This window comes from Bos mutus, chromosome 10 (genome assembly GCF_027580195.1).
Source record: "Bos mutus isolate GX-2022 chromosome 10, NWIPB_WYAK_1.1, whole genome shotgun sequence".
In the NCBI taxonomy this organism is placed as follows: domain Eukaryota; kingdom Metazoa; phylum Chordata; class Mammalia; order Artiodactyla; family Bovidae; genus Bos; species Bos mutus.
In genome coordinates, this window is record NC_091626.1 from 80148988 (window position 1) to 80173824 (window position 24837).

Below are 24837 nucleotides of genomic sequence, written 5' to 3' on the forward strand. Positions count from 1 at the left end.
TTACAATACAGGCATCACTAAAGAGATCTTTCTATAACTCACTAACTGTCTGCATACTCTCCTCATTGCCACTTTCATTTCTTGATTCCTGAATGTATAAATGACTGGATTCAGGAAAGGAGTGAGAACTGCATAAAAGATGGCCAAAAACTTATCCAGGTGTGTGGAAGGAAATGGCCATGTATAGATAAAAATTAAAGGACCAAAGAACAGAGCTACTGCAGTGATGTGAGCTGAAAGTGTGGACAGAGACTTAGATGAACTACCTGAAGAGTGTTTCTGAACAGTGAGAATGATGACAATGTAGGAAATGATCAGAATGAAGATGGAGCCAATAGAGATGAACCCACTGTTGGCCATGACCATGAACTCTAGTTGGTATGTGTCTATGCAGGCAAGTTTGATCAACCGAGGAAGGTCACAGTAAAAGCTGTCCAACACATTTGGGCCACAGAAGGGTAAGTTTACTACAAAAGGCAGCTGAACCATGGAGTGGAGAAAGCCTATTATCCAGGCAGCCACTAAAAAGGAGATGCACATTCTAGGGTTCATGATGGTCAGATAGTGGAGAGGCTTACATATTGCAACATATCTATCAAAGGCCATGGCTATGAGCAGCATCATCTCCACACCACCAACGATGTGGATGAAGAAGATTTGAGCGATGCAGCCTCTAAAGGAGATGACTCTATGCTTTCTGAAAAGGTCATAAATCATCTTGGGAGAAGTGACAGAAGAAACTCCCAGGTCAATGAAGGAGAGGTTGGCCAACAGAAAGTACATGGGAGAGTGTAAGTGAGGGTCACAAGTCACAGTGAGAATAATGAGAGAGTTTCCCATCATGCTTGCCACATAAAATGCGGATGAGAACACAAACAGAAGTAGCTGGATCTTCCAGGAGTTGGTAAGTCCCAGGAGCACAAACTCTGACACCACAGACTGATTTGCTCCATCCATTAGCTTTGTTAGCATTACTACCTGAAGGAGGACAATAGAAAAAATGTAAATCATGATAATTATGTTAATAATAAATTAGAAGAAAAGGGATTACAGTTATGAAAGCCTATTTCTACATTAGCATTAGAACTGACCTAATATGCTCGTGACCTTAAAATGTCTTTACCCAGGAAAACTGATGGTTATCATATGGGGCTATTCTTAGCACCTTATTTTTTCTGCATTTAATACCCTCTGCTTCCTCCCAGGATTGATGCCCTGTATTACTCATGAGATACAAGATGTTCAGCATTAGTATAAGGAATTCAACCTCAACCCTTTGAATTTGGGTTCAAAACCAACATGATCCAATCCTAGTTACAATGAACTAATCACTACTGCCATCTCTTTTAAGTCTACAAACTTTCGCCTGGCCCCACCCATGGGAACACATTCACCTTCAATATTATTTAAAGGTTTACCATATTTACCCAGTTTTGGCTTACTATTACTAGCATTTATTTTTATTGTCCCTGTATTATAGTGAACTGATAACAACTCTAACTTACCAAGTAGACTCTAAGCTTCTTGAAGGCAGGGATTTTGGCTTATTCATATTTGTACTCCCTAAAAAGTGGTCCAGAGAGGTGTAGGTCCATGAACTGTTACCAATTTGTATCATACCAGGTAGAGAGTTTGTGAGTCAGTATTTAAAAACGTCTCTAGCAATTTGATATACAGTGATGCCAAGTTTTGTACTTCAAAAAAGTAATAGTCCATGAAGAATTAGAAATAAAGGGAAAAATCTTATCCTTTAGCACAGGTAATTTGAGAAACATTGTCTTAGGGTTCTTAGCATACGATCTGAAAATCCTAAAACTATGAAATGCACAATGTAGTGGAAGCCATTTTGTACAAATCTCTATATAAGGACTTATTCCAGTATCACGTGATTATTAATTCTAGAGATACAACTTAGTGAAGGGAATATGGGTTTTGGATTTAGATTTATACTACAGTTCATTCATTGATAGCTTTATCTTGGAAAAGTTGCTTAAATTCTTTGAGCTTCCTTTTATTTACCTGTGTGATTGCAATTAGTAGAATAACTAATGCATCTAGACATAAGGTGATAGTAAGTAAGTAAGTAAGTGTTAGTCGCTCAGTCATGCCTGACTTTGCAACCCCATGGACTGCAGCCCACCAGGCTCCTCTGTCCATGACATTTTTCAGGCAAGGATACTGGAGTGGGTTGCCATTTCCTTCTCCAGGGGATCTTCCTGACCTAGGGATCGAAACCAGGTCTCCCGAATTGCAGACAGATTCTTTACTGACTGAGCTACAAGGGAAGTAAGGTGATAGTAAGTATTCAGTAAATATTATGTTTAGTAAGTATTCAGTAAATATTATGTTTACTTTATTTCACTTGCCCTCATAGCACTCAGTACATGAGACATAGTGAGTGAATAAGAAAACAAAACACTAATGACATACAGGGAGTAGCAGACTTTTATATCAGAAAATATATTTCATAAATAATTAAGAAAAATATTAATATTTAAGTTTTCTTAAAAATTATCTTGTATAAGTTTAATTGATTTGCTCTCAAAGCACACTGTATTCTAGCAGTACTTAACAGATATGTAATTATTTGTTCAATTTCTCCTTCCCATCTAGGCTGCAAGTTCTACAAAGTTAAGAACTGCATCTGCCTTCCTCAATCCCATTCACTGAAAATTTACAATCACAAATAATTGTTTGCTAAAACTCTGAATAACAAGTACAGTTGTCCCTTGAGCAATATGAATTTGAACTTTGTGAGTCCATTTACATGTGGATTTTTTAATAAATATACAAAAATATACCTGTAGAAAATTGTGCAAAACTTATATTGAAGTGGATAGCCTGTTCTTATATAGACATAAGGTGATTAATATTTAATGTAAAATTAACAATGTGCTAGTTTCCTTAATCTTTCATAACTTGGCTTTATAAAATTACTTTACTGTATAGTAATTGGAGACACTACATATCAGCCTGTGATCACAAGTAAGTATGTTTTAAAAACTCGAACAATGTTTCCAATGCTAAGTTATAAATATTATTGTGAAGCTATATACCATAAAGGGCTTCCCTGATAGGTCAATTGGTAAAGAATCTGCCTGCAATGCAGGAGACCCTGGTTTGATTCCTGGGTCAGGAAGATCCGCTGGAGAAGGGACAGGCTACCCACTCCAGTGTTCTAAGAGTATATATTCTAGCCTTGGAGTACAAAATAAAGCAGGGCAAAGGCTAACAGAGTTTTGCCAAGAGAATGCACTGCTCATAGCAAACACCCTCCTCCAAAAACACAAGAGATGACTCTACACATGAACATCACCAGATGGTCAATACCAAAATCAGATTGACATATTCTTTGCAGCGAAGATGGAGAAGCTCTATACAGTCAACAAAATCAAAACCAGGAGCTGATGTGGCTCAGATCATGAACTCCTTATTGCCAAATTCAGATTTAAATTGAAGAAAGTAGGGAAAACCAACAGGCCATTCAGGTATGACCTAAATCAAATCACTTATGATTATACAATGAAAGCGACAAATAAATTAAAGGGACTAGATCTGATAGACAAAGTGTCTGAAGAATTATTGATGGAGGTTCATGACATTGTTCAGGAGGCAGTGATCAAGACCATCCTCAAGAAAAAGAAATGCAAAAAGGCAAAAAGGTTGTTTGAGGAGGCCTTACAAATACCTGAGAAAAGAAGAGAAGCTAAAGGCAAAGGAGAAAAGAAAAGATATACCCATTTGAATGCAGAGTTCCAAAGAATAGGAAGGAGAGATAAGAAAGCCTTTTTCAATGGTCAATGCAAAGAAATAGAGGAAAACAGTAGAATGGGAAAGACTAGATATCTGTTCAAGAAAACTGGAAATACCAAGGGAACATTTCATTCAAAGCTGGGCACAATAAATGAGAGAAATGGTTTGGACCTAATAGAAGCAGAAGATGTTAAGAGATGGCAAGAATACACAGAAGAACTATACAAAAACGATCTTCATGACCGAGATAACCATGATGGTGTGATCACACACTTAGAGCCAGACATCCTGGAGTCTGAAGTCAAGTGGGCCTTAGGAAGCATCACTATGAACAAAGCCAGTGAAGGTGATGGAATTCCAGTTGAGCTATTTAAAATCTGTAAAGATGATTCTGTTAAAATGCTGCACTCTATATGCCAGCAAATTTGGAAAACTCAGCAGTAGCCACAGGACTGGAAAAGGTTAGTTTTCATTCCAATCTCAAAGAAAGGTAATGCCAGAGAATGTTCAAACTACTGCATAATTGCACTCATCACATGCTAGCAAAGTAATGCTCACAATTCTCCAAGCCAGACTTCAACAATACGTGAACTGTGAACTGCCAGATGTTCAAGCTGGATTTAGAAAAGGCAGAGGAACCAGAGATCAAATTGCCAACATTCATTCAGTTCAGTTCAGTTCAATCGCTCAGTCGTGTCCGACTCTTTGTGACCCCATGAATCGCAGCACGCCAGACCTCCCTATCCATCACCATCTCCTGGAGTTCACTCAAACTCACGTCCATTGAGTCGGTGATGCCATCCAGCCATCTCATCCTCTGTCGTACCTTTTCCTCCTGCCCCCAATCCCTCCCAGCATCAGAGTCTTTTCCAATGAGTCAACTCTCGCATGAGCTGGTCAAAGTACTGGAGTTTCAGCTTTAGCATCATTCTTACCAAGAACACCCAGGGCTGATCTCCTTTAGAATGGACTGGTTGGATCTCCTTGCAGTCCAAGGGACTCTCAAGAGTCTTCTACAACACCACAGTTCAAAAGCATCAATTCTTTGGTGCTCAGTTTTCTTTATAGTCCAACTCTCACATCCATATATGACCACTGGAAAAACCATAGCCTTGACTAGACGGACCTTTGTTGGCAAAGTAATGTCTCTGCTTTTCAATATGCTATCTAGGTTGGTCATAACTTTTCTATCAAGAAGTAAGTGTCTTTTAATTTCATGGCTGCAATCACCATCTGCAGTGATTTTGGAAAAAAAAAAAAAAAAAGGTCAGACACTGTTTCCATTTTTTCACCATCTATTTCCCATGAAGTGATGGGACTGGATGCCATGATCTTTGTTTTCTGAATGTTAAGCCAACTTTTTCACTCTCCACTTTCACTTTCATCAAGAGGCTTTTTAGTTCCTCTTCACTTTCTGCCATAAGGGTGGTGTCATCTGCATATCTGAGGCTATTGATATTTCTCCCAGCAATCCTGATTCCAGCTTGTGCTTCTTCCAGCCCAGCATTTCTCAAGAGGTACTCTGCATAGAAGTTAAATAAGCAGGGTGGCAATATACAGCCTTGACATACTCCTTTTCCTATTTGGAACCAGTCGTTGTTCCATGTCCAGTTGTCACTATTGCTTTCTGACCTGCATATAGGTTTCTCAGGAGGAAGGTCAGGTAGTCTAGTATTCCCGTCTTTTCCAGAAAGTTCCACAGTTTATTGTGATCCACACAGTCAAAGGCTTTGGCATAGTCAATAAAGCAGAAATAGATGTTTTCCTGGAACTCTCTTGCCTTTTCCATAATGCAGCAGATGTTGGCAAATTGATCTCTAGTTCCTCTGCCTTTTCTGAAACCAGTTTGAACATCTGGAAGTTCACGGTTCACATATTGCTGAAGCCTGGCTTGGAGAATTTTGAGCATTACTTTACTAGCGTGTGAGATGAGCGCAATTGTGCAGTAGTTTGAGCATTCTTTGGCATTGCCTTTCTTTGGGATTGGAATGAAAACTGACCTTTTCCAGTCCTGTGGCCACTGCTGAGTTTTCCAAATTTGCTGGCATATTGAGTGCAGCACTTTCACAGCATCATCTTTCAGGATTTGAAATAGCTTTATTCGAATTCCATCACCTCCACTATATCTTCTGCTTCTGTTAGGTCCATACCATTTCTGTCCTTTATCGAGCCCATCTTTGCATGAAGTGTTCCCTTGGTATCTCTAATTTTCTTGAAGAGATCTCTAGTCTTTCCCATTCTGTTGTTTTCCTCTATTTCTTTGCACTGATCGCTGAGGAAGGCTTTCTTATCTCTTCTTGCTCTTCTTTGGAACTCTGCATTCAGATGCTTATATCTTTCCTTTTCTCCTTTGCTTTTTGCTCCTCTTCTTTTCACAGCTATTTGTAAGGCCTCCCCAGACAGCCATTTTGCTTTTTTGCATTTCTTTTCCATGAGGATGGTCTTGATTCCTGTCTCCTGTACAATGTCACGAACCTTCATCCATAGTTCACCAGGCACTCTATCAGATCTAGTCCCTTAAATCTCTTTCTCACTTCCACTGTAAAATCATAAGGGATTTGATTTAGGTCATACCTGAATGGTCTAGTGGTTTCCCCTACTTTCTTCAATTTAAGTCTGAATTTGGCAATAAGGAGCTCATGATTTGAGCCACAGTCAGTTCCCGGTCTTGTTTTTGCTGACTGTGTAGAGCTTCTCCATCTTGAGCTGCAAAGAATATAATCAATCTTAGATCAGTGTTGACCATCTAGTGATGTCCATGTGTAGAGTCTTCTCTCATGTTGTTGGAAGAGGGTGTTTGCTATGACCAGTGCGTTCTCTTGGCAAAACTCTATTGGTCTTTGCCCTGCTTCATTCCATATTCCAAGGCCAAATTTGCCTGTTACTCCAGGTGTTTCTTGACTTCCTACTTTTGCATTCCAGTCCCCTATCATGAAAAGGACATCTTTTTTGGGTGTTAGTTCTAAAAGGTCTTGTAGGTCTTCATAGAACCGTTCAACTTCAGCTACTTCAGCATTACTGGTTGGGGCATAGCCTTGGATTACTGTGATACTGAATGGTTTGCCTTGGAAACGAACAGAGATCATTCTGTCGTTTTTGAGTTTGCATCCAAGTACTTGATTTCAGACTCTTGTTGACCATGATGGCTACTCCATTTCTTCTAAGGGATTTCTGCCTGCAGTAGTAGATATAATGGTCATCTGAGTTAAATTCACCCATTCCAGTCCATTTTAATTCTCGGAATCCTAGAATGTCGATGTTCACTTTTGCCATCCTGTTTGACCACTTCCAATTTGCCTTGATTCATGGACCTGACATTCCAGGTTCCTATGCAATATTGCTCTTTATAGCTTCAGACCTTGCTTCTATCACCAGTCAGATCCACAACTGGGTATTGTTTTTGCTTTGGCTCCATCCCTTCATTCTTTCTGTAGTTATTTCTCCACTGATGTCCAGTAGCATATTGGGCACCTACTGACCTGGGGAGTTCCTCTTTCAGTATCCTATCATTTTTCCTTTTCATACTGTTCCTGGGGTTCTCAAGGCAAGAATACTGAAGTGGTTTGCCATTCCCTTCTCCAGTGGACCACATTCTGTCAGACCTCTCCACAATGATCCACCTGTCTTGGGTGGCCCCACGGGCATGGTTTAGTTTCATTGAGTTAGACAAGGCTGTGGTCCTAAGGTGATTAGATTGACTAGTTTTCTGTGATTATGATTTCAGTGTGTCTGCCCTCTGATTCCCTCTTGCAACACCTACTGTCTTACTTGGGTTTCTCTTACCTTGAATGTGAGGTATCTCTTCATGGCTGCTCCAGCAAAGCTCAGCCGCTGCTCCTTACCTTGGATGAGGTGTGTCTCCTCACCGCCGCCCCTCCTGACCTTGACATGGAGTAGCTCCTTTAGGCCCTCCTGCACCTGTGTAGCCACCGCTCCTTGGACGTGGGGTTGCTCCTCTTGCCCGCTGCCCCTGACCTTGGGCATGGGGTCCTCCTGGCTTCTGCCTCTGACCTCAGATGTGTGGTAGCTCCTCTCAGCTGTGCTTGTGCACTGTCGCAGCTGCCCGTGCTTCGTCAACATTCACTGGATCATCAAAAAAGCAACAGGGTTCCTGAAAAACATCTACTTCTGCTTCATTGACTACATCAAAACCTTGGACTGTGTGGATCATGGCAAACTGTAGAAAATTCTTCAAGAGATGGGAATACCAGACCTCCTGATCTGCCTCCTGACAAATCTGTATGCAGGTCAAGAAGCAACCGTTAGAACCGGACATGGAACAACAGACTGGTTTCAGATAGGGAAAGGAGTACGTCAAGGCTATATATTGTCACCCTGATTATTTAACATATGCAGAGTACATCATGCTAAATACCAGGCTAGATAAAGCAAAAGTTGGAATCAAGATTGCTGGGAGAAATATTAATAACCTCAGATACACAGATGACACCACCCTTATGGCAAAAGCAAAGAACTAAAGAGGCTCCTGATGAAAGTGAGAGAATGAAAAAGGTGGCTCAAAACTCAACATTCAAAAAACAAAGATCATGGCATCTGGTCCCATCACTTCATGGCAAAAAGATGGGGAGATATGGAAACAGTGACAGACTTTATGGTTCTTGGGTCCAAAATCACTGAAGATAGTGCTTGAGGCCATGAAATTAAAAGACTCCTGCTCCTTGGAAGAAAAGCTATGACCAAGCTAAACAGCATATTAAAAACAGAGACATTACTTTGCTGAAAAAGGTCTGTCTAGTCAAAGCTATGGTTTTTCCAGTAGTCATGTATGGATGTGAGAGCTGGACCATAAAGAAAGCTGAGCACCAAAGAATTGATGCTTTTGAATTGTGGTATTGGAGAAGATTCTTGAGGGTCCTTTGAACTGAAAGGAGATCAAACCAGTCAATCTTAAAGGAAATCAGTCCTGAATATTGTTGGAAGGGCTGATGCTAAAGCTGAAACTCCAATCCTTTGGCCACCTGATATGAAGAGCTGACTCATTGGAAAAGACCTTAATGCTGGGAAAGATTTGAAGGCAAGAGGAGAAGGTGATGACAGAAGATGAGATGGTTGGATGGCATCACTGACTTGATGGACATGAGTTTGATTGAGCTCTGGGAATTGGTGATGAACAGAGAAGCCTGGCGTGCTGCAGTCCATGGGGTCAAAAAGAGTTGGACAGGACTGAGTGGGCTGAAGTGACTGACTGATATACCATAAAATTTTATAGTGATTCATTCATTATTGAATCAGCAAGGCTACCATAAAGCAATTGTATTGATTTCTCTAGGTTACTTTGAGGCAATTATGTTCCTGCTTCTTCATTATCAGTATATAAATTGTTATGACTAAGGATCAGTCTCTCTTCACTTTATCTTTTCTTTTTTGATGTCTAGTGTTAGCAATATATGTAATATAAACAATATTTTGTATCTTACAAGATATGTAGATATAGGTATAGACAGATGATTTATCTTATAAACAGATGATGTAAAGTTACAGTGCTGTAAATATATTTTCTCTTCATTAACATTTGCACATTACTATACTAAATGGCAACCTACTCCAGTATTCTTGCCTGGAAAATCCCATAGATGGAGGAGCCTGGTAGGCTACAGTCCATGGGGTTGCAAAAAATTGGACATGACTGAGCAACTTCACTTTCACACTTAAAATAGATAACCAACAGGGACCTACTGTATAGCACAGGGAACTCTGCTCAATATTTTGTAACACCCTAATTAGGAGAAGAATTTGAAAAAGAAACAGATACATGTATATCTATTGTTCACTTTGTTGTACACCTGAAACTAACACATTTTTAATCAACTATGCTCTAAAATAAAATAAAAAGTTAAAAATATTTTCTTTCTCTAGCTGACTTGATTGTAAGAATATAGTATGAATGTGTGTGTGCTCAGTTACGTCTTACTCTGCAACCCCATGGATCCCAACCAAGGGATCAAAACCACATCTCCTGGATTGTGGGTATATTCTTTACCCTCTGAGCCTTGAGGGAAGCCCAAAAAAGAAGAAGGGGAGATACCAAAAATATTGGTTCTGTGAAAATTGGCTAAAATTTTCAGTGATGTGAAAAATAGGATGTAAACAGATATCCTTCAATATAGGAGAATCAGACTGCAAATCTTACAGTAATAGTAATAGCAGATTATGTACTTAAGTTCAGTTCAGTTGCTCAGTCGTGTCCAACTCTTTGCGACCCCATGAATCGCCGCACACCAGTCCTCCCTGTCCATCACCAACTTCCAGAGTTCACTCAGACTCATGTCCATCGAGTCAGTGATGCCATCTAGACATCTCATCCTCTGTTGTCCCCTTCTCCTCCTGCCCTAATCCCTCCCAGCATCAGAGTCTTTTCCAATGAGACAACTCTTTGCATGAGGTGGCCAAAGTACTGGAGTTTCAGCTTTAGCATCATTCCCTCCAAAGGAATCCCAGGGCTGATCTCCTTTAGAATGGAGTGGGTGGATCTCCTTGCAGTCCAAGGGACTCTCAAGAGTCTTCTCCAATACCACAGTTCAAAAGCATCAATTCTTCGGCACTCAGTTTTCTTCACAGTCCAACTCTCACATCCATACATGACCACTGGAAAAATCATAGCCTTGACTAGGTGGACCTTTGTTGGCAAAGTAATGTCTCTGCTTTTCAATATGCTGTCTAGGTTGGTCATAATTTTTCTTCCAAGGAGCAAGCGTCTTTGAATTTCCAAGGAGCAAGTGTCTTTGAATTTCATGGCTGCAGTCACCATCTGCAGTGATTTTGGAGCCCCCCAAAATGAAGTCTGACACTGTTTCCACTATTTCCCCATCTATTTCCCATGAAGTGATGGGACCAGATGCCATGACTTATAACAAGTCAACAAAGATAGAATGGGTATAATTGGATGTTTAAAAAAACATTACAATATCCCTGATTATATAAATGGTGAGATGCACTAAAAGACTGAGAAGAGTTCTCAAGAGACAAAAAGATTAGAGACTAGATTATAAAAGTAAAGGATAAGGAAAAGAAACTATGTTAAAATGAGTACTAAAAAGAAAAAAGGATTAAAGAAAGTATGTGTATAATGACAAGAAGAGAAAAGACAAGGCCCACTTTATGAGACAGTTTATGAAATATGACTTTCATGACTTTCTGGGCCCATTCTTCAGAAATTTTATAATCATAAACCACATTTAGTACTGTATTTCTGGTATCTTTTCTGCACTCAGTCTCTTGGAAGATGTTCTCCATAAGCCTTATCAATTATACACATCAAGTTGTAAGGTTTATTTGCCCTTTGGATCTCCAATACCTTCAACTACTTAAGAACTGGAATTTGAGGAAAATGGGTTTACAGGGGAAAGAACTATAACCATGAAGCCTGATAGGATAATGCTAAGAGTGATTTACTTACTGTGAAATAAGTACTGGAAAAAAAAGCTTAGAAGTCAAAATTAAAGTTTCCCTAGATGTACTAAAAGGAAGAAAAGTATACATCAAATATCATAATACAGAAACTCACAGTTCTAAGTGTGAAAGTCTAGATGGAGACACCAGGATATGATGTCTAGTCACCTCTTGTTTAGTTACTAAGTCCTGTCTAACTCTTTTGTGACGACATGGACTGTAGTGTGTCAGGTTCCTCTCTCCATGAGATCTCACAGGTGAGAATACTGGATTGGGTTATTTCCTTCTTCAGGGAATCTTCCTGACCCAAAGATCAAACCTGTGTCTCCTGCATTGCAGGTGGATTCTTTACCATTGAGCCACCAGAGAAATGCCATGATGTCTAGTCACCTAGGAGTCAATATCTAGAAACCACCTCCTGACTGATGATGTTCTAAAACCCCGTTCTCTTACAGATTGGTTTTTCTCAAAGGAGAAAGTTGTTAGATTGTTTTTCTCAAACACGTTAATTGTAACTCTTTATTAAAGTAATTAAGTATTCAGATATAAAAGAAAAGGCCCAATCCTTTGCCTTTTATTGTGATTAATTCCCTTTCTTGATCCATGTAGAATCAATTAATCTTCCAGAAATAGATTCCAAGACATTTAATCTTTATAGATAAGGGAAATATTTGCAGCTATGGTTCCAAATTATAGAATTATTAAGCTGAAAGGGGATTATGACATCTTTTAGTTTTGAAAATCTAGACTATCATTGTAAATTTCCTTCTCAACCTAAAAATATTGAGAGGGTATAACTTCCCTCAGCTGAAATGCCCTGCATTTTGTTTAAAAATTGTCATAAATTTGTCTCCACACCTAAGTAAATATCTGCTTCTCCTAAATTAAGAACAGTTCTTTTACTTGTCATAACAGTGTGCAAGAAAATAATTTTTAATGTCTCTTTCAATTAACTTTTTATGTATATATACTCAGCAAACTAAGCTTTCAGTTTTCAAGACTCAAAAACTCAATCCCTTTTACATTTTCTCTTGGGATCTCTTTTTTCTGTACTTCTATGTCCAAAAAAATCACACATGTCAACTCTTTCTAAACCTTCTGCATTCTACTTACAGTTTAAAGACAAAATTTAAAAAGCAAAATTCGAAAATTATAAAGCATTTAAGAGAGTAGTAGAGCCAACTGATATTTAAGTTTTTATTTTACTTGTCTACTTTCCATATCATATTATAAGATGATATTTACACTGGAAATAATTTATTCAGTTTCACATTTTTGGATGTCTCTTCTATTCAGGTAGTTCCTATTCAGACTTTTTTTCATCTTGAAAATATTACAAGTACCTAATTAATTTTTCCCCTTTTTCAGAGCATTGGTTTATAATTTATGTCTTTTGAAGAACTAATGGAGATTACAAGAACCCTTGTTTTCTTAGTTTCTTATGTCAGCAATTTTTCTTACCTGTTTATCAAACTACAGAGGATGAGAATCATTCATATAATCATCTTGGCAACAGAGTGCTAAACCCCAAACATTAAAAACTCATTTGACTTTTCCTAATATCTTTCATGTTACCCTAATGCAAAAGCTGTGTGACTCTAGTAAAAGGCCAAAGTCAGTTTACTTTCTGCAACATATCAATACCCCTTTTACACTTATACTCCACTGCTTGTCAATTTGTTACTTCAGACACTAGCTACCCAGTTTTAGGGTAACACTCATACATTTGAACATATGACTCACATCCTTAGCAGCTCATATCTGACATTAGAGTTACTTTCCTTATTGTTGTTTACCCTTATTATTTTCTTTTACCTGTACAAAGAAAAGAATATCTTCATAGAGTCTTAGATTTTCTGTGTTCTTTAATATAAAGTGCTACAAAATATTGCTGTTGTAGAAATAAAGCTAATTAATAGTTCCAGAGGACACTGATCAAGTGATTCTGCCTAGAAGAGAGTTGCAGGAGTTCATGGGTCTAGGGACTTTACCCCTGGGGACTTATTTGGTTTGACCAGAACAGAGATTCTAAAAAACTCTTAATAAGACACTAGAGACAGAGAGGAAACAACATATGTTTATTAACATTGAAAAATGGAATGCAAGATCTGTAAACAAGATTTTGTTAATTTGACTTATAACTTTCAAATATTTCTTTCTTCTTTAAAAAAATCTTTTGGTTGCAGTGCACAACATGTGGGATCGTAGTTTCCAGACCAGGGATCAAACCCCTGCCTCTGCATTGGGAGCTTGGAGTCTTAACCACTGGGCCACCGTGGAAGTCCCTCAGATATTTCAATATATGGCTTATGTACTCTTGTTTTCACTCTTGCTCATGTCCCCACAATTGCCATAGGCAATAACTCTTTCATTTACAGATTCAGTGATATGAGGAGCCCAAAATTGTCAGAGGCCAGTCTTAGCTGTATTCCCTTTGGAATATTCTTCCCAGGAGGCATTAGGACCTCTGAGCTTACTAATCCAAAGTTCACAAGAATGGGGAGTATAAATTCCCATAGTAAATGATTCAATCTTATTGCTAAAGTGACTTTCCCCCTCTTAGGTTCACATATGCTGGCTATAGGACAGAGGGCAATATGTAGTGGCCAGTGGTTTAAAATATGTTCTGCACAGAATATATAGCCTCCTAAACTTGCTGGTGTGCACTTCCCAACTGATACAAAAGCTGAGCATTTACAAGGCCATTCCATCACACCATCAGTGAGCTGTTTCTTAGTTATGGAGCATGCATGTGTGTATGCATGCTATAGTAAATTCTTTTGGTCTGTTGTTATACTTCATTTTCTGTAAAAATGTGCCCAGAGCTGCTGATGTTTCTTGGGACATCACAAGAACAGATAAAGGCAAGAAAGGTATTCTGTAAGCCTATAAATGATAGTTTCTGCAGATGCGCCATGGTTGGGAAAGAAAAATCAGTACCCTGAATAAATTTATATGACTATGAAGACAGATCTGTAATCCTGGAAAATCTGGATGGTGAGTCTACTGAGAGCATGGTGAGGTATGGCACCATAAAGGGTTCTGAGGCTTTATATTTTAGATAGGGCACAGAGAATGCCTATGGAAAAGACTATTAGAGATTACTCACTATACAGGAACAAGATGATTTGCCTCTGTGATGTAAAACTTGCCTCCACATTCCCTCCCTAGACTGCATGTCAAGGAATTTATAGTTTGGTCTTTCTTAGGTCTTAAGGAAACAAACCAACCATTAGCTTTGTTTACAAATGAGTAACATCTATAGTAAGTAAGATTAGTAAGTATCATAGGACATCTTTTCTTCCAAGGAAAGTATACCATTACAGATATTCCCTGTCTGAGGGAAGGGAAAGATGGCTGTATAGGAAGACCCTGAACTCATCTCCTTCCACAGGCACATTGAATATATACCTACATAAAGAGCAACTGCTTCTGAAGAAGATCTGAGGATTGATTGACCATCTACTGCACAGAGTTAATCTACATAAAAATGGAATACCCATGATGAGGGTAAAAAAGGAGAGTGAAAAAGGTGGCTTAGAACTCAACATTCAAAATCTAAGACCATGCCATCCAGTCCCATCACATGATGGCAAACAAAAGGGGAAAAAGTGGAAACAGTGGCAGATTTTATTTTCCTGGGCTCCAAAATCACTGTGGACAGTGACTGCAGCCACAAAATTAAAGATGCTTGTTCCTTGGAAGGAAAGCTACGACAAAACTTAGACAGTGTATTAAAAAGCAAAGGTATCACTTTGCCAACAAAGGTCTGTATAGTCAAAGCTATGGTATTTCCAGTAGTCATGTATGGATGGGAGTTTGGACCATAAAGAAGACAGAGCACCAAAGAATCAGTTCAGTTCAGTCACTCAGTCATGTCCGACTCTTTGTGACCCCATGAATCACAGCATGCCAGGCCTCCCTGTCCATCACCAACTCCCGGAGTTCACTCAGACTCACGTCCATCGAGTCAGTGATGCCATCCAGCCATCTCATCCTCTGTCGTCCCCTTCTCCTCCTGCCCCCAATCCCTCCCAGCACCAGAGTCTTTTCCAATGAGTCAACTCTTCGCATGAGGTGTCCAAAGTACTGGAGTTTCAGCTTTCACATCATTCCTTCCAAAGAAATCCCAGGGCTGATCTCCTTCAGAATGGACTGGTTGGATCTCCTTGCAGTCCAAGGGACTCTCAAGAGTCTTCTCTAACACCGCAGTTCAAAAGCATCAATTTTTCAGAGCTCAGCCTTCTTCACAGTCCAACTCTCACATCCATACATGACCACTGGAAAAACCATAGCCTTGACTAGACAGACCTTTGTTGGTGAAGTAATGTCTCTGCTTTTCAATATGCTATCTAGGTTGGTCAGAACTTTCCTTCCAAGGAATAAGTGTCTTTTAATTTCATGGCTGCAGTCACCATCTGCAGTGATTTTGGAGCCCCCCAAAATAAAGTCTGCCACTGTTTCCCCATCTATTTCCCACGAAGTGATGGGACCGGATGCCATGATCTTTATTTTCTGAATGTTGAGCTTTAAGCCAACTTTTTCACTCTCCACTTTCACTTTCATCAAGAGGCTTTTTAGTTCCTCTTCACTTTCTGCCATGAGTGGTGTCATCTGCATATCTGAGATTATTGATATTTCTCCCGACAATCTTGATTCCAGCTTGTGTTTCTATGCTTTCAAATTGTGAAGCTGGATAAGACTCTTGAAAGTCCCTTGGACTGTAAGGAGATCAAACCAATAATCCTAAAGGAAATCAGCCCTGAATAATCATTGGAAACTCCAACACTTTGGCCACCTGAGGCAAAGAGCTGACTTACTGGAAAAGACACTGATGCTGGGAAAGACTGAAAGCAAAGGAGAGTGGTGCAGCAGAGGATGAAATGGTTCGATAGCATCATTGACTCAATGGACATGAATTTGAGCAAAACTCCAGGAAATAGTGAAAAACAGGGAAGCCTGGCATGCTGCAGTCCATGGGGTTGCCAAGAGTCAGACACGACTTAGAGATTGAACAGCAACCCTTCATGGAAACCCCACCAGTCATAGAGACCTTCAAAAGGGAGGAATATGGCTGGTGTGGTCCCCTGAGACATGCTAAACAAATAGTAGTTTCAAATACACCTAGACTATATGAGAAGACAACCTATTTAGTAACCGGAGGTCATCTGTCAAACAAACAGGAAACTGCTGGAGCTCTCAGAGGTCAGAGGTGCTAAGGAGCTCCATTTTTGATGCCCCTCCCACTATGGAGAGTCTGCATGGTCTGTACTTCCTCAGTGCCCAGCCATCCCTCTAAGATTGTCTTAGGTGCTGCACTCCCCAGGCACTGCCTCTAGTCTGGATGCTCATGTTCCAGCCAGCTTGCCAAAGCCCCAAAACACAAGTAGTCTACTCAGGAAGAGGATGCCCCACACTTTTTCAAGAACCACTGGTCAAACCAAATGAAAAGACAGATAAATATGTTCTAAACAAAAGAACAAAATGAAACACCAGACAAACCCTAATGAAATGGAGATAAGTAATTTACCTGATAAAGAGTTCAAAAAAATGACTAAAAGGATGTTCATAATACCTGGGAAAAGAAAGGAGGAACTCAGTGAGAACTTAAAATCTTAGATAATGTAAGAAAGAACCAATCACAAATGAAGAATTCAATAACTAGATGGCATCAACAGAAGACTGGATGATTTGAAGAGAAACAATCTGTGAGCTGTGCTAGTGGAAATCACCCAGTCAGAACAGAGAAAAAGAAGAAAGAATTTTTTGAAATGGAAAAGATTTTAGTAAAATTGTGATGTCACAATTTAAAAGCTCTATGGAGTTGGAATCATGAAAAGTACAATTTCTATGCTGCAGAAAATGATAGCTAAAGCTAAAAAAAACCAACAAATTAGGGAGACATTTGAATACAAATACAAATATTTGTATTATACAAATACAAAAGTTCAAATACAATATTTGAAAGCAAATAATAGAAATATTATAATAAAGGAATTAATATCATTAGCATAGATGTGGCACTGATAAATCAATATGCAAAAGCTAGTATTCCACTGATGAGAACAGGGTGGAATAACATCTCAACACAGGATATTAACTTCTATTTCATAAGAAAAAACATGTGACAACTTTTTGTCTGTCTTGAATCACTTTTGTCCTTCCACTGATGACAGTACCCCACCTCCCCCATTTGAGAAATGTTCCTCCTTAAATTCATATAGTTCTCTGGAGGTTGTCAACCATACACTTTGGTCTTTGCCACTAAGGTGGGCATCCAGACATAGTCCATGAAAGATGTGGCATAGAGCTAAAACAATGCTAACTAGAATTCTTTCATTGTGTTTTAATATAGGTGTTCGGAAAGAAAACCTCTCCCTTTCCTACAGGGTTGCTAGGCTGAAATGACTTAAAATTTGAGTTATTTGCAGCCTCTCTTCACTCCCTACATGATGCATAAAAAAGTCCATGTGCAACAGAAGAAAATAAGACCAATGCACAGAGAAAAAAATAGTCAATAGAGAAGGAGGAGGAGAAAGAAACAGAGCAAGGAGCAAGACAAATGGAGTGAATGAGAGATAAAAACCCAAAAGTGTGCAAGTAAATGACTCCCTGGAGTCTGTGAGGCTGGATCCAGTATTAGACATCCCAGTACCCTGAGTCAATAAGTTCCTTTAAAAAATATTAAAAGAGTTTTTGCATTGTGGTAAAAATCTATGTATATAAACATACATCTCACCAGTTCTAAGTACAGCTCAGTAATAAGTATATTCAAGTTGTTGTACAATAAATCTATAGATCTTTTCCTCTTGAACAACGGAAACTTTTCAATTCTTTGTTTTAGTTACTTTAAGCTTTTTTTGATTGGATTCCTGACACATGTAATTCAAAGAGTTCAGATTAATAATGTGAAAAAGTACAAGTATAAAAAAAAGAAAGTTAAGATAATTTTTTTAAAAAGAGCTTCCCAGGTGGCTCAATGGTAAAAGAATCTGCCAGCCAATGCAGAAGATGCAGGAAACGCAGATTTGATCCTTGGGCTGGGAAGATCCCCTGGAGGAGCAAATGGCAACCAGCTCCAGTGTTCTTGCCTGGGAAATCCCATGGACAAAGGAGACTGGTGGGCTAACGTCCAGGGAGGTCACAAAAGAGTTGGACATGGCTTAGTGACTAAATGACAAAATAAATGGATATACAGGTATTAGTTTTCCAAGGATCCAAAAATGGACTCAACAATGAATAAATGATATAAGGGCAATGGCAATAAAGAGAAAAGGCAAAGAAATTATCAAGTAAGATAAGATATAAAGTAAATAACGACTGCTTGTAAGACCAAAGGAATGTTGATAAACTATATAAGAATCTATAAAAATCAGAGTTATTTGCAGTACATCCTTGAGAATAAGCCTTAGTTCCTCTTTGTTGAAATGGGTATTTAATTTGTTGAATTCAAATCCTTCATTTCTTTATAAGAGAATATAGTCATATACAAAGCATTTTCCAAACTTAAATTTAGTTTGAATTCATTCAAATGCAACAGGAATAGTCATGCCAGGAGAAGGAATAGGAAGAACCTGGCTAGTCACATGTGGAAATAAAGTATTTGTAAGAACATAGGGATTAGATGACCTGGAACATAGTATGGAAAAGAGTCAAAAGGTAAACCTTGTGATGCCCAGCCAACACTATCCAGATAGAACTCCTGACCTAAGGATCTTGTTTTTCCAGTGTGATGGTAGGCATATCCTAGTGTGGGGACATAGTCATTAAATACCAAAATCTGATATGATTAAATGTTTGTATAATCCAGCTAACTCTTCTTGCTCTGATTCCCTGCTCATTAATGTTTATATCACTGTTTAACTTCCTAGAAAATTGCCTACAGTTGTGAGTTACATTTATGTGGAAGTTCAGGCCACTTAACTGATTTTTCTATGACAAATTAATAAATAGGCATCTTGATGTATATATTTCCATGTAGTATTGCTTTATAAGTGTCAGTTGGCAATCCTTTATATAACCCACTCTGACACTGAAGAGAAAATTTTGAAGTTTCGGTTCAGTTCAGTTGCTCAGTAGTGTCTGACTCTTTGGGATTCCATGGACTGCAGCACACCAGACTTCCCTGTCCATCACCAGCTCCCAAGCTTGCTCAAACTCATGTCCATTGAGTCTGTGATGCCATCCAACCATCTCATCCTCTGTCTAGAAGTCTGCTGCTGCTGCTGCTAAGTCGCTTCAGTCATGTCCAACTCTGCGACCCCATAGACAGCAGCCCAGCAGGCTCCATCATCCCTGGGATTCTCCAGGCAAGAACACTGGAGTGGGTTGCCATTTCCTTCTCCAAGGCATGAAAGTGAAAGTGTTGCTCAGTCGTGTCTGACTCTTAGTGACCCCATGGACTGTCTAGAAGTCCAGACCATAGTAAATCCATCAGATAATGTCTCCTGAAAAACAAGCAATTGGCCTTCCCAGAAGATACTTTTTACCACACCATATACTTCCTCCAACCATAGTCAGTGACATGGTTTCTCAGTTAACATTTGTAAAAGAATCATATTATTTTGATCTGGGTCATCTGAATGTGAATACAGTACTTGGAATCTCCCAATATTAATAATAGAAGTATAATATCACTCCAACTCAGTAAAGAGACTTTATAATACTTTGGGCATTTAAGAAATCCTTCTGTAAATAATAAATTGACTGCATACTTTCTTCATTGCCACTTTCATTTCTTTGTTCCTCAATGTATAGATGACTGAATTTAAAAAAGGGGTGAGAACTGCATCAAAAACAACAAGGAATTTGTCTAGGTGTGACGTGGAGTGAGGCCAGATGTAAACAAAGATGCAAGGACCAAAGAACAAAATCACCACCATGACGTGAGTTGACAAAGTGGAGAGGGCCTTAGATGAGCTACCTGAAGAGTGTTTCCGAACAGTGATGAGGATAAAAATGTAGGAGACAATCAATATGAAGAATGATCCTAGGGATATAAATCCACTGTTGGCTGTGACCATGGACTCTAGCCTGAAGGTGTCTGTGCAGGCAAGTTTGATGAACCGAGGAAAGTCACAGTAAAAGCTATCAATTATATTAGGGCCACAGATTGGCAATTTTACAACAAAACCCAGTTGAACCACAGAGTGAATAAAGCCAATTATCCATGCAGCCACAAGAAGCAGAAGACACATTTTTCTGCTCATAATAGTGAAATAGTGGAGAGGCTTACATATGGCAACATATCTGTCAAAGGCCATGGCGATAAGAAGCACCATCTCCACACCACCAATGATATGGATGAAGAAGATTTGTGCGATGCAGCCTCCAAAGGAGATGACTTTATGTTTTCTAAAAATGTCATAAATCATCTTGGGAGAAATTACAGAAGACACTCCCAGGTCAGTGATGGAGAGGTTGGCTAACAGAAAGTACATGGGGGAGTGTAAGTGAGGGTTCCTCATCACAGTGAGAACAATGAGGGAGTTTCCTAGCATGCTGGCCATGTAAAAGACGGAAGAGAACATGAAGAGAAGAAGTTGAATCTCCCAGGAGTTGGTGAGTCCCAGGAACACAAACTCTGACACCATGGAGTGATTCATTCCATGAACTGATATATCAGTTAGAATGTTGAAAAGGAAACTAAAGAAAAAGAAAAGGAAATTAAAATATTAATAATTTTTTATACTATTAAATATAATAATCACTTATTCAAGGATATTCACACTCCAAAGACTATAAATCTCCTCAATTCCTTCTCAGGACCATATAATTACTAAACAGCATTTTTCCTGTGGTCATCTAAAGTAGTTGAGTCACTTCCATGTGCAATGTCCCTTTTACCACAGCCTCGAGGGCTACTCATCTATAAATAAGAGAATAGAACAAACATGCTAACATAGTAGATGTCCATGGCCAGACTTGGAGGGTTAGGGATGGTGGTACAGTGCACTGCAAAGAGAAAAAGAAGAGGTGGAGATGGCCTTTTCCAGAACACACATATTCCATTTTTAAATTGTTCATAAAGCAGTCCTTCAGCCATTCAAGTTGTGTCATTTCTTAACCTCATCTCATCTCTGGCACATAATATGTGTCTTGAATCCTTTTATGTCACTACCTACAACTATATTTGTCATTCACAAAAATCACCTCAGATATGCAGATGACACCACCCTTATGTCAGAAAGTGAAGAGGAACTAAAGAGTTTCTTGATGAAGATGAAAGAGGTGAGTGAAAAAACTGGCTTAAAACTCAACATCCAAAAAATGAAGATCATGGCACCTGGCCCCATCACTTTGTGGCAAATAGATGGGGAAACAATGGAAACAGTGACAGACTTTATTTTTTTGGGCTCCAAAATCACTGCAGATGGGAACTGCAGCCATGAAATCAAAAGACACTTGCTCCTTGAAAGGAAAGTTATGACCAACCTAAACTGCATATTAAAAACAGAGACATTACTTTGTTGACAAAGATCTGTCTAGTCAACTATGGTTTTTCCAGCAGTCATGTATGGATATGAGAGTTGGACTATAAAGAAAGCTGAGTGCCAAAGACTTGACGCTTTTGAACTGTGGTGTTGGGTAAGACTTTTGAGAGGCCCTTGGACTGCAAGGAGATCCAGGCAGTCCATACTAAAGGAAATCATCTACTCAATGGACTTGAGTTTGAGCAAGCTCCGGGAGTTGGTGATGGACAGAGAAGCCTGGTGTGTTGCAGTCCATGGGGTCGCAAAGACTCAAACATGACTGAGTGTCTGGACTGAATTGAAGATCATGGCATCTGGTCCCATCAGTTTAGTTCAGGCTCTTAGTCATGTCCAACTCTTTGTGACCCCATGAACCACACATGTCAGGCCTCCCTGTCTATCACCAACTCCCTGAGTTACCCAAACCCATGTCCACTGAGTTGGTGATGCCATCCAACCATCTCATCCTCTGTCATCTCCTTCTCCTCCTGCCCCCAGTCCCTACCAGCATCAGGGTCTTTTCCAGTGAGTCAGCTCTTCGCATGAGGTGGCCAAAGTATTGGAGTTTCAGCTTCAACATCAGTCCTTCCAATGAACACCCAGGACTGATCTCCTTTAGGGTGGACTGGTTGGATCTCCTTGCAGTCCAAGGGACTCTCAAGAGTATTCTCCAACATCACAGTTTAAAAGCATCAATTCTTCTGTGCTCAGCTTCCTTTACTGTCCAACTCTCACATCCATACATGACTACTGGAAAAACCATAGCTTTGACTATATGGACCTTTGTTGACAAAGTAATATCTCTGCTTTTTAATGTGCTATCTAGGTTGGTCATAACTTTCCTTCCAAGGAGTAAGCGTCTTTTAATTTCATGGCTGCAGTCACCATCTGCAGTGATTTTGGCACCCAGAAAAATAAAGTCTGACACTGTTTCCACTGCTTCCCCATCTATTTGCTGTGAAGTGATGGGACTGGATGCCATGATCTTAGTTTTCTGAATGTTGAGTTTTACGTCAGCTTTTTCACTCTCTTCTTTCAGTTTCATCAAGAGGCTTTTTAGTTCCTCTTCACTTTCTGCCATAAAGGTGGTGACATCTACATGTTTGAGGTTTTTGATATTTTTCCCAGCAATTTTGATTCCAGCTTGTGCTTCATCTAGCCCAGCGGTTTTCATGGTGTACTCTGCATAGAAGTTAAATAAGCAGGGTGACAATATATAGCCTTGACGTACTGCTTTTCCTATTTGGAACCAGTCTGTTGTTCCATGTCCAGTTCTAACTGTTGCTTCCTGACCTGCATACAGATTTCTCAAGATGCAGGTCAGGTGGTCTGGTATTCCCATCTCTTTCAGAATTTTCCACAGTTTCTTGTGATCCACACAGTCAAAGGCTTTGGCATAGTAAATAAAGCAGAAATAGATGTTTTTCTGGAACTCTCTTGCTTTTTCCATGATCCAGCAGATATTGGCAATTTGATCTCTGGTTCCTCTGCCTTTTCTAAAAACGTCTTGAACATTAACCAGTAGTCATACATGGATATGAGAGTTGGACTATAGAGAAAGCTGAGCACTGAGGAATTGATACTTTTGAACTGTGATGTTGGAGAAGACTCTTGACAGGCCCTTGGACTGAAGGGAGATCCAACCAGTCCATCCTAAAGGAAATCAGTCCTGAATATTCATTGGAAGGACTGATGCTGAAGCTGAAACTCCAATACTTTGGCTACCTGATATAAAGAGCTGACTCATTAGAAAAGACCCTGATGCTGGGAAAGATTGAAGGCAGGAGGAGAAGGGGATGACAGAGGATGAGATCATTGGATGGCATCACTGCCTCAATGGACATGAATTTGAGCAAGCTCCGGGAGATGGTGATGGCAGGGCAGCCTGGTGTGCTGCAGTCCATGGGGTTGCAAAGAGTTGGAGATGACTGAGAGACTGAACAACAACCAGAACTAAATAATCACTACTGAAGCTTGAGGGATAATGATTTTATGACTAATTTCACTCCTCATGCACAATGAGGTATGCATGTGTGTGAATATGTAAACAGCCATATTAAAAGGCAAAGTTTTGGAATCCATTTTTTTCTATTGCTGGGTTTCTTTTGCCCCTTTGGTTCCAAGTTAACCATTTGAAAATAAGGAAAGGGGTCCAGTGAGAAACAAGCAACTAGTTATTGACAGATAGTCCAGATTTTCTATTTCATGTATGGCTTCAGAGTTTACCCAGTAGAAAAGAAATAAAGTGAGAAGACATAAGCTACACCCTAGATCTATTCAGTGCAAAACTGTAACTACTAGTTACATGCTGTCATTCAATGAAACTAAAAATCTGTTTTCTTAGATGCACTGGTCACATTTCCAGTGCTCAACCACTATTTTTTATGTAGTGGATAGTGCAATAGACCATTTCTGACAAGTACTCATCCTGAGCCACTCAAGTGAGCCACTCACCTGAGCCACTCAGGTGGCTCAGCGGTAAAGAACCTGCCTGCCAATGCAGGAGACACAGGCTCCATCCCCGGCTTAGGAAGATCCCCTGGAGGAGGAAATGACAACCCACTCCAGTATTCTTGCCTGGGAAATACCATGGACAGAGGAGCCAGGTGGGCTATAGTCCATGGAGTTGCAAAAAGTCAGACGTGACATAATAACTAAGCAACAAACATCCTTTAAAGGTAAATCAACATCCCATTTTCTCCATGAACATTTCCCTAGGTACTCTATATTAATATCTTCCTTCTCTTATTCCCAGAAGTCAGGAAAGTTAAATTTTGACTGAAATAATTAATAATTCCCGATATAAAAATAAATATATGACACCATGGAAGAAGCTTCAGGTGCTTGTTGTTGACCAGGAAGGACACATAAGAGTCCACTGGACATTCAGAGACAGCTTTACAAAGAAGAAAGGATTTGAAGTGAGTTTTGAAACATCAGTAGGAGTTTAATAAGCTGAGAGGAAGGGGCAAAGTATTCTGAGAAAATATAATAAGTATCCCTTATTTAGAGCAAATCCTTGGCTATTTATCATAGTTCTTCAGTGATTTTAATTTTTAATCTGTAGATTCTCTCCCCAAATATATTGTAAGTCTGAGGAGAATAAAGACCATTTTTTTCTGGCTCTCGTGTTTTTAAAAATAACAAATGTAATAAGCAGCAAAGATTTCTTGATTGTTTAGGCAGTAACATTCCTCTGAAT

General features: G+C 39.4%; 2 protein-coding genes across 2 annotated transcripts; both read right to left on the reverse strand.

Annotated features, from left to right (window-relative positions):
* Positions 1-957, reverse strand: LOC102285308 (olfactory receptor 4F3/4F16/4F29). Its single transcript, XM_005908766.2, has one exon. The coding sequence runs from the start codon at positions 955-957 to the stop codon at positions 1-3; it is 957 nt and encodes a 318-aa protein (XP_005908828.2).
* An 18881-nt stretch (positions 958-19838) lies between these two features.
* Positions 19839-24154, reverse strand: LOC102282691 (olfactory receptor 4F3/4F16/4F29). The gene is made up of 2 exons (XM_005908757.3): positions 24090-24154; positions 19839-20808 (listed from the first exon to the last, which is right to left on the reverse strand). Exons 1-2 carry the CDS (start codon positions 24152-24154, stop codon positions 19839-19841), a joined length of 1035 nt encoding a protein of 344 aa, XP_005908819.2.
* Between the last annotated feature and the right edge of the window lie 683 nt (positions 24155-24837).